The sequence below is a fragment of the Propithecus coquereli genome, unplaced genomic scaffold (assembly GCF_000956105.1).
Source record: "Propithecus coquereli isolate 6110/MARCELLA unplaced genomic scaffold, Pcoq_1.0 Scaffold156, whole genome shotgun sequence".
Taxonomy (NCBI): Eukaryota; Metazoa; Chordata; class Mammalia; order Primates; family Indriidae; genus Propithecus; species Propithecus coquereli.
The window spans coordinates 481380-495578 of NW_012140080.1; the positions used below are offsets into that span (position 1 = coordinate 481380).

General features: G+C 36.7%; 1 protein-coding gene and 1 pseudogene across 1 annotated transcript in view; one reads left to right on the forward strand and one right to left on the reverse strand.

The window, feature by feature from the left end:
* Positions 1–13425, forward strand: part of STK31 (serine/threonine kinase 31) — a 178608-nt gene extending 165183 nt beyond the window's left edge. Inside the window, exons 17-18 of the mRNA XM_012640670.1 lie at positions 1499–1567; positions 13198–13425. Coding sequence (XP_012496124.1) covers positions 1499–1567; positions 13198–13425 — 297 coding nt within the window. The remainder of the gene's footprint in view (positions 1–1498; positions 1568–13197) is intronic.
* LOC105807309 lies at positions 145–1469 on the reverse strand (annotated as a pseudogene).
* Positions 13426–14199: the final 774 nt, after the last annotated feature.

Genomic DNA, 14199 nt, shown 5'->3' on the forward strand with positions numbered 1-14199 from the left:
CTATTCCAAATAAATCATGATTAAAATAAATGAAGAGTTCAAGAAGATGTCACTTCCATTTGTCTTAAGTTCTGATATATGTGGATGACAAGCAGCAGCCAATTATGATGACAGATGATAGATCCAAAATAATTCCCAAATTTGTTAATATTTTCCCATGTGTAAACCATCCTTAAAGAAAATATCATTTGGGGTCACACTGTGTCTTCACGGTAGTTCAGCAGAGCAGCTGGGCTATCTTGAGTCAAGTTTTTATCAGTAAAGAACTGGTAGTTTTTTACAATAGCCAGAATGTTCTTGAGTTGTTCTGCAGCTCCTATCATAAAATGTTTTACTCTTTCTAGTCTTTGTTCTTCAATTTGCTTTTGATTTATTTGATATAATCTTTGATGTACTTCTTATAGGCTTCTTTTGTGAAGCTGGTTTCCTGCAAGTGGTAGTTCATGGTATCAACACCAGCAATTACTGCGCTTTCAGTACGTTCACCCTCAGGGTCTTTAGTAGAAGTATTTCCACCAGTGAGCAAGTCATATGTGTTATCCTCTGTCCTACTGACAGTCTTCCCTTACACCTCCAGGCACAGCCTGTTTGCAATCACCCAGATCTTGTAAACGCCAGAGATAATCATGATGGTGGCTGGAGGGAGATGACAACAGCACTTACGGCAAAAACCTGGATATTGGAGCAAATGTGGTGCAACCAGAGTGGCACTTGCAGGGAGTAGGAAGAAAATGGAAAAGTTTATGGTGTTTTTTGAGTGTATCACCTTCCAGAGTTTTCTTAGTGGATATGCATATTACAGTATCAGCATTTTACCACTCTGAGTGAAATATAGAAACTTCATTCCCTATATTAGGTTCCTTTACTCTCCCCACTTCTAAATCATGGTCTTGAGTATCAGATGGTATTCTAATTTGGTTTGAATCATTGTATGTGATTAGAAAACTCATGATAAGAAGGACAATTTTCAGTATTTACCCATGTTTCTATTCTTTCCATTTTTATTTCTTCCTTCCTAATGCTTCAGGACTTTTTTTTACCGTGTCCTTTTTGTTTGAAGTACTTCCTTTAGCCATTCTTTAAGACTGTATCATTTCTAGTGACAAATTCTTTTAGTTTTTCTTTATCTGATAACATCTTTATTTCACCTTCATTCCTGATGGATAGTTCCATTGGATATAGAATTTGTGGTTGAAAAGTATTTTCTTTTATCAGTTGTTAGTTCTACTAAGTTTTAACACATTTACTTATAAGGAAATACTGAAGTGTTTATAGTGTGTATATCACCTCTGACTGATACTTTACGAACCCCAGAAACCATTTGGTTGCTCATGAAAAGTAATTATTATGAAAGTGTTTTTACCCTGCAAGAGTTAGTTAATGTGCTTTCTTTAAGTGAGCTCTTCTCTACTTACCAGGATCTGAAGTTCCTGATTTGATTCTTTTATAGGATCAAAATTTTGAGACATTGGGAATTTATTCTTATTTTCTTTTGCAGCTTTCTGTTCAAAATCAGGAGTTTGAGACAAATGAAGATGGAATCCCAAAAGTGGATCAGTTTCATTTGGTATGTGATCTTTTTGTCATACAGTGGTTTGAAACATACACAGTAATGTAACCTTAAGTATTTGACTGAAAATTTCCTCTAGTTTTTGTAAGGATCCAAAATACAATTGGCAATAAAGAATTACTGAAAAAAAATTCAAGTGCCCTACCTACACCACTGCCAGATAACTAATTTAATACTACTGGATTGTATGTTGGTTGCACAGATATATAAATAATCTATTATTTATATAAATAAGGAAAAATATTATTTACTATACATTTCAAGATCATGTTATATTAAAATTAATGTCTTATTATAAATTTTTTAAATAACTACTTAACTGTATCATTTCTTTGTCATTTAAGTATGTTGTTGAGATTGTTTTCTCATTCATATATGTTTTTATATTTTGAGTAGGTATTCTGTACCAGGAATTGTACCAGGTGCTGAGGTTACAAAGATTGTAGCAATAGCCAATAAATAGAGTATTAAGAAAGTAATTTGGGGAAAGCTGATTTGGGTTCTTCAGAGAAAGGGGGAATCCAGTATGACTAGATATTAAGAGGTTAAGTATGACAGTGAATGAGTCTAGAAAAGTATAATGATCAGACTCTAAAAGTTCTCATGTATTTTGATAATTTGTACTACAATGAATGAAAACATAATTTTGTTTAACTCTGCATAGTCTCCTAATTTATTTGACCACAGAAATATTTTATCTTATAATAACTACTAATATCCCATGAAATAATTTTTAGAAAACACACTTTAGAAATGATGTTAAGGAGATTTGCCACACTTTGCCACTACTTCTTGGGTAGTAGTAAAAAACATTTCAGACAACTTTTGGGAGATTATAAATCTGTGTTATACTTCCTGGCTATTTTGGTAATGGTTTTACACTTTTGAAAAACCTGTGATAAAAATTTCTTGCTATTAGACATAAACAAAACAGTAATGCTACATCAGAGGTTACAGCTTCACCGGAAGTGAACACCTGGAAGCCCTGCTCTTTCACGTTTGATAAAAAGATTGTCTTGTACCAAGTTATACTGAAATTTAGCTTAAACTTAAAACATTTAAGTTATGGTTTTGTATGTTTTGTGGGTCAGGAATCTGGGGGCAGCTTATTTGGGTCTTATGCTTCAAGGTTTTTAACAGACTGCAATCTAAGTGTTGGAGTTGGCTGATTGTATCCTTATGATATTATTTTATATATTTCTTTTTTACTCAATTAAAAAAACTGGTAGATATAGAGGCTTGATTAAATTCAGGTTTAATTTTTACAATGAGTATATTTTATAGGTGGTACTTTGCACGTCTTATTGTATCATGTGAGGAGTGTCATTTGGTGTCTGGTTGTTACCGTAAGATTGGTGCATTCAGGTAGAAAATTTCATTCACGCAGGGGTATAGTTTTAGTTTTTCTATTCTTTTCTGTTGGTTTGTTTATTCCTACCCCAGCACTGCACTAATTTAATTAAAACAGGCTTCAAAATATCCTTTAATACTTGTTACAGCTAGTTCCTTCCTCTTGGCCATTTTTTGTCAGAGCTTTCATGGCTATTCTTATCATTTTTCTAAAAGGTATTTACAATTAACTTGTCTAGTTTCAAGGAAAAAAACTGATTGTATTTTCATTGAAATTATGTAAGCTTTACAAATTAGGGAAAATTGACACATTTGTGATAAGTCATTTTTGTCCAACAACGTAATAAGACTTTTGTTTGTTCCATATCTGCTGTTGTGGTTTTGAAGAGCACGTGTTGTTTTTTCTTATTTAGATTTTGTAAATTTTAAGTTTATACCTAGCGAAGGTACTATCTTTAAGTGTGCTTTAAAACATATTCTGTAGAGTGCAATAGGAACATTGGCATTCATTCATTTATCAAATATTTACTGAATGGCTACTATATCCCAGACACAGTACTAGTTTCTGGGGATGATGTGGTAAACTAAAATTTCGAACCTTAAGGATCTTACAGTCTAATGAGGACACTAGCAGTAAACAGGTGACTTTTGTTCAGTGTAATATGTCCTCTGATTGAAGTAATCCATAAGGGGCAAATACAAGGCATGCTAAGGTGCCTTTGAAGTTGGAAGTGATGGAACAGCAACATCATAGGGTGTTTACATGTGATAATACAATGGTCTTTGAAATAGTAGCACGTAAATTCTGGCTCCCATAATGATGATGATAATGGTAGCAGTGATAGAAGGGTTCCCAGAGATGATCACTTCAAAACAGATCAGAAACAGTTGACTTATGTGAAGAAGGTTACCTTTCCAGGCAGAGGAACTTCAGTGTGAAATTTTTATAGTGTCAAACTCTGACCAGTAACCTATGAAAAGAGGAAAAAGGGAAAGTCATAAAATGTTATTTGTTGGCGTTTCACTTGTTTTTGAGAGATTTCAGCTGTGATTCTTTTTTTCCTTTTATATATTTTCCCCCTAATTCAATTCCATTGTTTCAGTACTGAAGGTATCCCTTTCCAATAAAAAATACAATCATCCCTCAGTATCGATGGGGGATTGGTTCCAGGACCCCCTCGGATACTAAAATCCATTCACACTCAAGTTCGGCAGTTGGTGCAGTGGAACTCACATATATTAGAGATTGGCCCTCCTTATCCTTGCATTTTCACAATACTATATTTTGGATCTGCATTTGGTTGCAGATTCAGAACCCACAGGTATGGAAATCTGACTTTATTTATTTTATTTTTTATTTATATATGATATCTGTACATATTTGTGGGGTACACATGATATTTTATTACATGCATAAAATGTATAATCAAATCAGGATATTTATGGTATCCATCACCTCGAATGTTTATCATTTCTGTGTGCTGGGAATATTTCAAATCCTCTGTTCTAGCTGTTTTAAAATATACAATACCTTGTTGTTAACTCTAGTTACCCTACTTTGCTGTGGAGCGTTAGAACTTATTTCTTCTATCTAACTATATGTTTGTACCAATTAACCAACCTTTCTACATCCTCCTGACCCCGACACCCTTCTCAGTTTCTGATAACTACTATTTTACTCTCTACGTCCATGAGATCATTTTAGCTCCCACATATGAGTGAGAACATGTGATATTTGTCTTTCTTTGCGTGGCTTATTTCACTTAACATGATGACCTCCAGTTCCATTCATGTTGCTGCAAATGACAGGATTTTATTCTCTTTTATGGCCGAAGAGTATTCCATTGTGCATACATACCACATTTTCTTTCTCCATTCATCTGTTGATGGGCACTAACGTTGATTCCATATCTTTGCTATTGTGAATAGTGCTGCAATAATCATGAAGGTTCAGGTATGCCTTTGATATATTGATTTCCCTTCCTTTGGACCAATGCCCAATAGTGGGATTGCTAGCTCCTGTGGAAGTCCTATTTTTACTGTTGTGTGAAATCTCCTTACTGTTTTTCATAGTAGCTGTACTAATGTGTATTTCCACCAAGAATGTATAAGAGTTTAAGAGTTCCTGTTCTTTGCATCTTTGCCAGCATCTATTATTATTTGTCTTTTTTTTTTTTTTTTTTCCCGAGACAGGGTCTCACTCTATTGCCCGGGTTACAGTGCTGTGGCATCAGCCTAGCTCACAGCAACCTCAAACTCCTGGGCTCAAGCGATCCTCCTGCCTCATCCTCCCGTGTAGCTGGGAGGCATTCGCCACCATGCCTGGATAATTTTTCTGTATATTTTTAGTTGTCCAGCTAATTTCTTTCTATTTTTAGTAGAGATGAGGTCTCGCTCTTGCTCAGGTTGGTATCGATCTCCTGAGCTCAAACGATCCACCTGCCTTGGCTTCCCAGAGTGCTAGCATTACAGGCATTGAGCCACTGCACCTGGCCTATTTGTCTTTTTAATAATAGCCATTCTAAGGTAAGATGATAGCTCATTGTGGTTTTGATTGCATTTCATCGATTATTAGTGATGTTCAGCATTTTTTCATATACTTGTTGACCATTTTTATGTCTTCTGAGAAATGTCTATGCATGTCTTTTCCTCACTTTTTTTTTTTTTTTTTTTTTTTTTTGAGACAGAGTCTCGCTTTGTTGCCCTGGCTAGAGTGAGTGCCATGGCGTCAGCCTAGTTCACAGCAACCTTGAACTCCTGGGCTCAAGCAATCCTTCTGCCTCAGCCTCCTGAGTAGCTGGAACTACAGGCATGCGCCACCATACCCGGCTAATTTTTTCTCTCTCTATATATTTTTAGTTGTCCAGATAATTTCTTTCTATTTTTTGGTAGAGATGGGGTCTCTTGCTCAGGCTGGTCTAGAACTCCTGACCTTGAGCGATCCACCCGCCTCGGCCTCCCAGAGTGCTAGGATTGCAGGCGTGAGCCACCGCGCCCGGCCTTTTCCTCACTTTTTAGTGGGATTTTTTTTTTTTAACTATTGAGTTGTTTTCTGGATGTTAGTCCTTTGTTGGAGGAATACTCTGCAAATATTTTTTCCCATTCAATAGATCATGTCTTCACTCTGTTCATTATTTCCTTTGCTATGTATGTGTGCAGAAGCTTTTTAGTTTAATATGTCCCATTGGTCTATTTATGTTTATGTTTTTGTTGCCTGTGCTTTTGAGGTCTTAGCCATAAAATCTTTGCCTAGACCAATCTCATGAAGTGTTTCCCCTATGTTTTCTCCTAGTAGTTTTATAGTTTTGGGTCTTATGTTTCAGTCATTAATCCATCTTGAGTTAATTTTTGTATATAGTGAGATAGGGTTTCAATTTCTTTCTTCTGCATATGGGTATCCAGTTTTCCAGCACCATTTTTTGAAGAGGGTGTCTTTTCCAAAATGTGTGTTCTTGGTACCTTTGTTGAAAGTCAGTGGCTGTAAGTAGGTGGATTTATTTTACAGGTTCTTTGTTCTGACACACTGGTCTATGTGTCTGTTTTTATGATAATACCATGCTGTTTTGGTTACTGTGGCCTTGTATAGTAATATATTAATATTTTGAAGTCAGATAGCATGGTGCCTCCAGCATTGTTGTTTTTGCTCAGGATTGCTTTGGCTATCTATGCTCTTTTTTGGTTCCATACAAATTTTAGGATTTTTTTTTCTCTCTGTGAAAAATGACATTGCTATTTTGATAGAGACTGAATCTGTAGATTGCTTTGGGTAGTATGGTCATTTTAATAATATTCTTCTGACCAGGAACATGGAATGTCTTTCCATTTGTTTATGTCCTCTTCAGTTTTTTCATTAGTGTTTTATATTAATAGTTTTCCTTGTCCAGCTACATTTAGGTTTTTCACCTCCTTGGTTACATTTATTTCTAGGTATTCTTTTGTAGCTATTGATGATGTTTTCTTTCTCAGCTCGTTAATTGTTGGTATATAGAAACACTACTGATTTTTACATGTTGGTTTTGTGTCCTGCAACATTATGAATTTATTTATTAGATCTAAGCATTTTTTTGGAGGCGTCCTTAGATTTTTCTATTAATAGGTACAAGATTGTGTAATTCTGCAAAGAAGGACAATTTGACTTTCTCATTTTCAATTTGTGTGTCTTTTGTTTGTTTCTTTTGCCTGATTGCTCAGGCTAGCACTTTAATACTGTGTTGAATAGGAGTGGTGAAAGTGGGCATCCTTATCTTGTTCCAGTTCTTAGAAGGAAAGGTTTTCAGTTTCTTCCCATGCAGTATTATGTTAGCTGTGGGTTTGCCATATTGATGTGATTTTGGATTTGGTTTGCTGGTATTTTATTGATGATTTTTTGCATCCATGTTCATCAGGGATATTGGCCTGTATTTTTCTTTTTTTGTTGTTATGTCCTTATCTGGTCTTGGTATCAGGGTAATGCTGGCCTCATAGAATGAATTAGGGACAATTCCGTCCTCCTCAACTTTTTGGAATAGTTTGAGGAGATTATTGTTAGCTTGTCTTTGAAAGTTTGGTAGAGTTAAGCAGTGAAGGCATTTGGTCCTGGGCTTTCCTTTGATGGGGGACTTTAATTACTAATTCAGTCTCATTAATTGTTATTGGTCTGTTCAGTTTTTCTGTTTCTTCCTGATTAAGTCTTGGTGAGAGGTTGTATGTGTCTAGGAATTTATCCATTTCCTCGAGGTTTTCCAGGTGTTAGTGTGTAGTTGTTCATAATAGTCATTGATGATTTTTTTGTATTTATGTGATATCAGTTGTAATGTTTCCTTTTTGTTTCTGATTTTATTTATTTGGATCTTTTTTCTTGGTTTGTCTAGCTAGCAGTTTATTGATTTTATTCATCTTTTCAAAAAAACTAACTTTTTGTTTTGTTGATCCTTTGTATTTTTTTTAGTTTCTATTTCAGTTAGTTCTTCTCTGATCTTTATTCTTTCTTTCTACTAATTTAGGGTTTGGTTTGTTCCTGCCTTCTCAGTTGTTTGAAATGTGTTGTTAGATTGTTTATTTGGAAGCCTACTTTTTTTTATATAGGCGTTTATTGCTATAAACTGTTATTGTATCCCATAGGTTTTGTTATGTTGTGTTTGATTTTCATTGTTTCAAGAAATTCTAAAATTTCCTTCTTAATTTATTCTTTGACCCAGTGGTCAGCCATTCAGAAGGATGGTGTTTAACTTTCATGTATTGGTACGGTTTCCAAGGTTTCTCTTGTTACTGATTTCTGGTTTTATTGTATTGTGGTCTGAAAAGAGACTGGAGATATGGTTTTTATTTTTAAAAATTTGTTGAGACTTGTTTTGTATCCTGACATATGGTCTATGCTGGAGAATGTTCCATGTGCTGATGAGAAGAATGTGTACTCTATAGCTGTTGGATGAAATATTCTGTAAATTTCTGTTAGATCCATTTGGTTTCAGTTGCAGTTTAAATCTAATGTTTCTTTGTTAATTTTCTGTCTAGATGATATAATGCAGAGAGTAGGATGTTTAAGTACCCAGCTATTACTGTATTGGAGTCTATCTCTCCCTTTCGATCTAATAATATTTGCTACATATATCTGGGTGTTCCAGTGTTGGGTACATATATTTTTAGAATTTGTTGTATTCTCTTGCTAAATTAATCCCTTTATCATTATATAATGACCTTCTTTTTTATTTCTTGCTATTTTTTTAATTTCAGAGTATTACAGGAGTACAAATGTTTTGATTACATAAATTGCTTTTGTACACTTTGAGTCAAAGTTATAAGTGTGCCCATCATCCAGATAGTGTGCATTGTACCTGTTAGGTGTGAATTTAATCATCTCCCCCTCCCCCCAACCTGCTTGATTTCTGATGAGTTTTGTTTCCATATGTGCACGTAAGTGTTGTTAGATTAATTCCAATTTAATGATGAGTACATGTGGTGTTTGTTTTTCCATTCTTGTGATATTTCACTAAGAATGGTCTGCAGTTCCATCCAGGTTAATACAAGAGATAGTAGTTCACCATTTTTTTTAATGGCTGGGTAGTACTCCATGGTATACTTATACCGTATTTTATTAATCCACTCATGTATTGATGGGCACTTGGGTTGTTTCCACATCTTTGCAGTTGTGAATTGTGTTTCTATAAACATTTGGGTGCAGGTGTCTTTTTAATAAAATGTCCTTTTTTCCTTTGGGTAAATACCCAGTAGTGGGATCAAATGGTAGGTCTACTTTTAGTTCTTTGAGGTAACTCCAAATTACTTTCCACAGAGGTTTTACTAGTTTGCAGTCCCACCAACAGTGTATGAGTGTTCCTATCTCTCTCTATCCATGCCAGCATTTGTTGTTTGGGACTTTTTTTTTTTGTTTTTTTAAGACTCTGTCGCCCAGGCTAGAGTGCCATGGTGTTAGCCTAGTGTACAGCAACCTCAAACCCCTGGGCTCAAGAGATCCTTCTGCCTTAGCCTCCCAAGTAGCTGGGACTACAGGCATGTGCCACCATGCCCGGCTAATTTTTTCTGTATATTTTTTAGTTGTCTGGCTAATTTCTTTCTATTTTTAGTAGAACTTGCTCTTGCCCAGGCTGGTCTCAAACTCCTGACCTCCAGCGATCCTCCTGCCTTGGCCTCCCAGAATTCTAGGATTACAGGTGTGAGCCAGCGTGCCCAGCCTGGGACTTCTTGATAAAAGTCATTCTCACTGGAGTTTTGTGGTTTTTCTCTTTTTGACTTACAGTCAGTTTTATCTGATATTAGTAAAGCTACTCATGCTTGCTTTTCATTTCTATTTGCATGGAATATCTTTTTCTGTCTCTTCACTTTTAGTCTGTAGGTGTCTTTACAAGTGAGATAAGTTTCTTATATGCAGTGTATAGTTGAGTCATGTTTTTTAATCTGTTTAGCCAATCTATATCTTTTTAAGTGAAAAGTTGAATCCATTTACATTCATGGTTATTATTGATATGTCAGGACTTAATTCTTGTCATTATATTAATTGATTTCTGGTTGTTTTGTGTATCTTTTGTTCCTTTCACTCTTATTATTTATCATTCTGGTTTGGTGGTTTTTCTGTAGTGGTGACATTTGAGTCCTTTCTCTTCCTCCTTTACGTGTTTATTCTACCAGTGTGTTTATACTTTTGTGTGTTTTCATGCCTTTCACTTCCAGATATAGGACTCCCTTGAGCATTTATCGTAGGGCTGTTTTCCTGGTAATGAATTCCCTCAGCTTTGGCTTGTCTGGGAAAGAGTTAATTTCTCCTTCATTTATGAAGGATAACTTTGCTGGGTATTGATACTATCCTTGGCTGGCATTTTTTTTTTCTTTCAGCACTTTGGTTATATCATTTCATTTTCTTTTGTTCTGTAAAGTTTCTGCTGTTAGTGTGAGGGGACTTCCCTTATAAGTGACTGGAAACTTACACTGTTTTAAGAATTCTCTTGTGGTTGACTTTTTACAGTTTGACTATAGTGGACCATGTAGATGACCTTTTTGAATTATATCTGTTTGTGGATCTCTGAGCTTCTGTATCTGGATGTGTACATCTCTTGCTAGACATGGGAAATTTTCAGCAATTATTTTTTTAAATAAATTTTATTTCTCTTTTGGTTTTTTTTTCTTTGCATTCTGTGACACATAAAATTGGAACATTTGTTTGCTTTGCGAGGCCCCATATGTCACGTAGAGTTTGTTCATTCAGTTTTTAAAATTTTTCTTTATTTTTTTCTTGACTGGTTTATTTCAAAAGACCTGTCTTCAAGTTTTGAAATTATTTCTTCTACTTGATCTAGTTAATTTTAAGCTTTAGAGTGTATTTTTTAAAATTTAAGTCAATGAATTCTTCAGTTCCAGGAATTTTGTTTGCTTTTCTATTTTAAAATGACATCTGTGTCTTTAGTAAATTTCTCATTCCTATATTCATTTTAATTTCTGATTTCCTTTTATTATTTATCTTCTCTTATATCTCACTGAACTTCTTTTATATCAATATTTTGAGTTCTTTTTTCTGGGATTTAATAAATTTCGTTTTGATTAGAATCTGTTTATGGAAATAATTATTGTGTTTCTTTGAAGGTGTCATATTTTCTTGCTTTTTTATGTTCCTTATATCCTTATGTTACTACCAGTACATCTGACATAACAGTTGCTGCTTCCAGTTTTTGGATTTGCTTTCACAGCGGAGGACTTTTTCCTGTACATGTATCTATGGTGTTGGTTGTGTAGGGCACTTTGGTTTTGATTCTCGGTAAATGGAGTAGTGTAGTATCCACAAGATTTCTTTGGCTGTAAATAGTTTCAGTGGTATCTGTGATTTTTTCAATGGCTTAGGGTGCAGTTGTTAGTGAAGGCTATGGGGAAGTTTTGCCAAAGACAGGGACACCAGGTAGGCCAGACCATGGGTCCTATTGGTGACATCTTTGGCCAAGTGTGCCTGTTCTTGGATCCCAGGATGGCATACACTGACACTGCTGTTAGCGGGTCCAAGTGGGCCATTTCTTTGGTCTCCAGGATTCTTTCTTGGGTGCTGTTAGTGCCAGTAGTAGGCCAGGATTATGGGTGGGTTCTTGCGTCTTTGGGTAGTGGGATTGATGTGGTTGATGGCAGTAACCATGACTGGATAACCCTGTGGCTCCCAAGAAGTTTTCACTGATGGTGGTGGTGGTCTCAATGGGCTGGGCAGGCCAGTCCCCATGCCTGCAGATGGCATGTGCAGTTTGGTGTTAGCTGTGGTGGTAGTGGCAGGTTGTGTGGGCCTGTCCTCAGTCCTCTGGGTGGAGTGCTCAGGTGCCAGTGATAGTGCATGGGACAAGATAATTCCCAGATCCCGAGATGGCATTCTTGGGCACTGGAGTGGGGTGAAGCTGGGCCAGGGAGGCCTGTTTTCAGATTCCCTGGTGGTACCTGCAGGCACTGGCTCTGGTAAATGGGTAAGGTGATTCCAAGGCTCCCGGTGGAATGCATGGGTGGGGGCAGGAGCAGGTGCATTACAGCTTTGCTGCTGAGGTGGGCAAGGTTGCTTTCAGTGGCTGTAAGTAGGCAGCTGGGGAGCCCCAGGTCGTGGTTGTCTTTAGGGCACTTTTATATGCACAGTGGCTGTGCTTTGGAGGTGGTGGAGTTGCTGCCAATGGCTCACACTTCAGCCCTGGCAGCAGCAGCCAGCAGCATCAGTAATTGTGGGTGAAGGCTGTCAATAAGATTTCAGGGATGTGGAGACACAGGGGCTGTTGGGCCCCAGGGCAGGATGCAGTCAGGTGGTGGCTGAGATCTCAAAATGGCACTTTGCTGTTGTAGCTGCTTAGGACTTGAAGGGTGTATGGGACCCAGCGTGAGCTCCCTCTCTGGAGCAATTTTATTGTGTGGTCTCCAGGGAGCTCTCTAAGCTAGTCTTAGGGTCCTTGAAAATTAAGGGGCTTTGCCTTGGCTAGGATTGCAGAGGTCCATGGTGAGAATGTGGACCTATGGGAATCTCACACTTAACTATTCCCTGAATTGAGGAGCCTCTGTAGGTTCCCAGCCAGTGCTGGCTGAGCAGGCTGCCTTGCTTACCTCTTAGATCAGCGGTCCCCAACCTTTCTGGCATCAGGGACCAGTTTCATAGAAGACAGTTTTTCTGTGGGGGTGGGTGGGGGCAGCAGCAGAGGAGCTCTACACTCAAGGGGTTGGGGATCATAGTCTTAGATGTTTCCTGTAACTTCTTTGTTGAATTTCAGTGCTCCCATCTTAGATGATCTATTAAAGGGTGATTATCTACTCATTATTTTCATTCTTCTTTGTGGAGGAGGCAAGTATCAGATGCCTCTGGTCAGCCATGTTGAAGTCCCTCCCAACTTTATTTATTGAAAAAAAATCCACGTTAGTGGACCTATTCAGTTCAAACCCATGCTGTTCAAGACGGAGGAAGGAGGATAACTTTAGACCAGGAATCTGAGACCAGCCTTGGCAAGATCCCGTCTCTACAAAAAATAAAAAAATTAGCTGGGCATGGTGGCACACACCTGTAGTCCCAGTTAATTTGGGAGGTTGAGGCAGGAGAATTGCTCAAGTGCAGGAGTTTGAGATTGCAGTGAGCTATGATGACACCACTGCACTCTAGTCTGGGCAACAGAGTGAGACCCTGTCTCAAAAAGAAAAAAATCTAAATAGTAAACTTGATTTAGCTCTCTCTCATTGACCAAAAGTGTTTTTGAATTGAATCTTTCTTTTTCATTATAGGTTTGTCCTTCTGTTCATTCGTTTGGATTTTGTTTTTGTTTTATAACATCTATTTTTCCTTGCAGGATGATAATGTCAAATCCCTGCTCTGTAGCTTGATATATTCTAGAAGTTCAATGACAGCTGAGCAAGTTTTGAATGCTGAATGTTTCTTGATACCAAAGGGAAAATCAATTCCAAACCCGGAAAAAGATATTGAATATACCCAATATAGAGAGAAAGAAGAATTAAAGTTGGAGAACTTGGATAAATATGAGGAAAAGACAAGAAATGGTGAAGCCAACTTTGACTGATAAAGTAGTGTTCTGTTGTTGTTACAGATGTTATTTTTAAAAATTTTTGTTTATTTTGGTTAATAAGTCTGGAGATGCTCTGGAATTGGTTTGGTTGTGTCTTTAGTATTCAGATTGTGAAAAATAAAAGATGTTTGGCTGTGCAAAAAATTGTATGCTTTGAAATTTTGTTTAACTTGGAGTTTTTAAGGAAGGATTTTCTGATTGTAGTTACTTTTTGAAATTGAGTAATTAGAGTGTGATACTTACAGTAAGAAAGGTTGTTAGATTACTGGACAAGTCCTATATAGATTTTCTGTATGTTGGCTAGCTAAGACTTTTATTCAAGAAATGATAGTTGACATCTGCTTTGCTTTGTATCCAGTTCCGGAAATATAAAGATAGTATAAAAATAGGTAAAACATGGTCATTACACTTATGAAGCCTGCAGTCTATTGAAATATTCAGAGATGTAAATAGATTGTACTATAATATGGAATATCCAATGATAGCTCCAGTTTTTCTGGGATTATACAGCATAGGTCCTCATCCTGTGGAGGAGGGATGTCAGAGAAAGCTTTCTGGAGGAGGTGGTTAAATCCTAAAGGAAGAGTTGGAAAGGTAAAGAGAGGGGCAAGAGTATCTAAATTAGCAGAGAAAACATGATGAAAGCACTGAGGGGAGAAATAGTTTGTTGCATTTAATAGTATAAAATATAAGGCAAAGAATAATCAGGTAGATGACTCATACCTAATTATAAGAAATTTAGAGTCATTAAAGAATTATAAACACCTT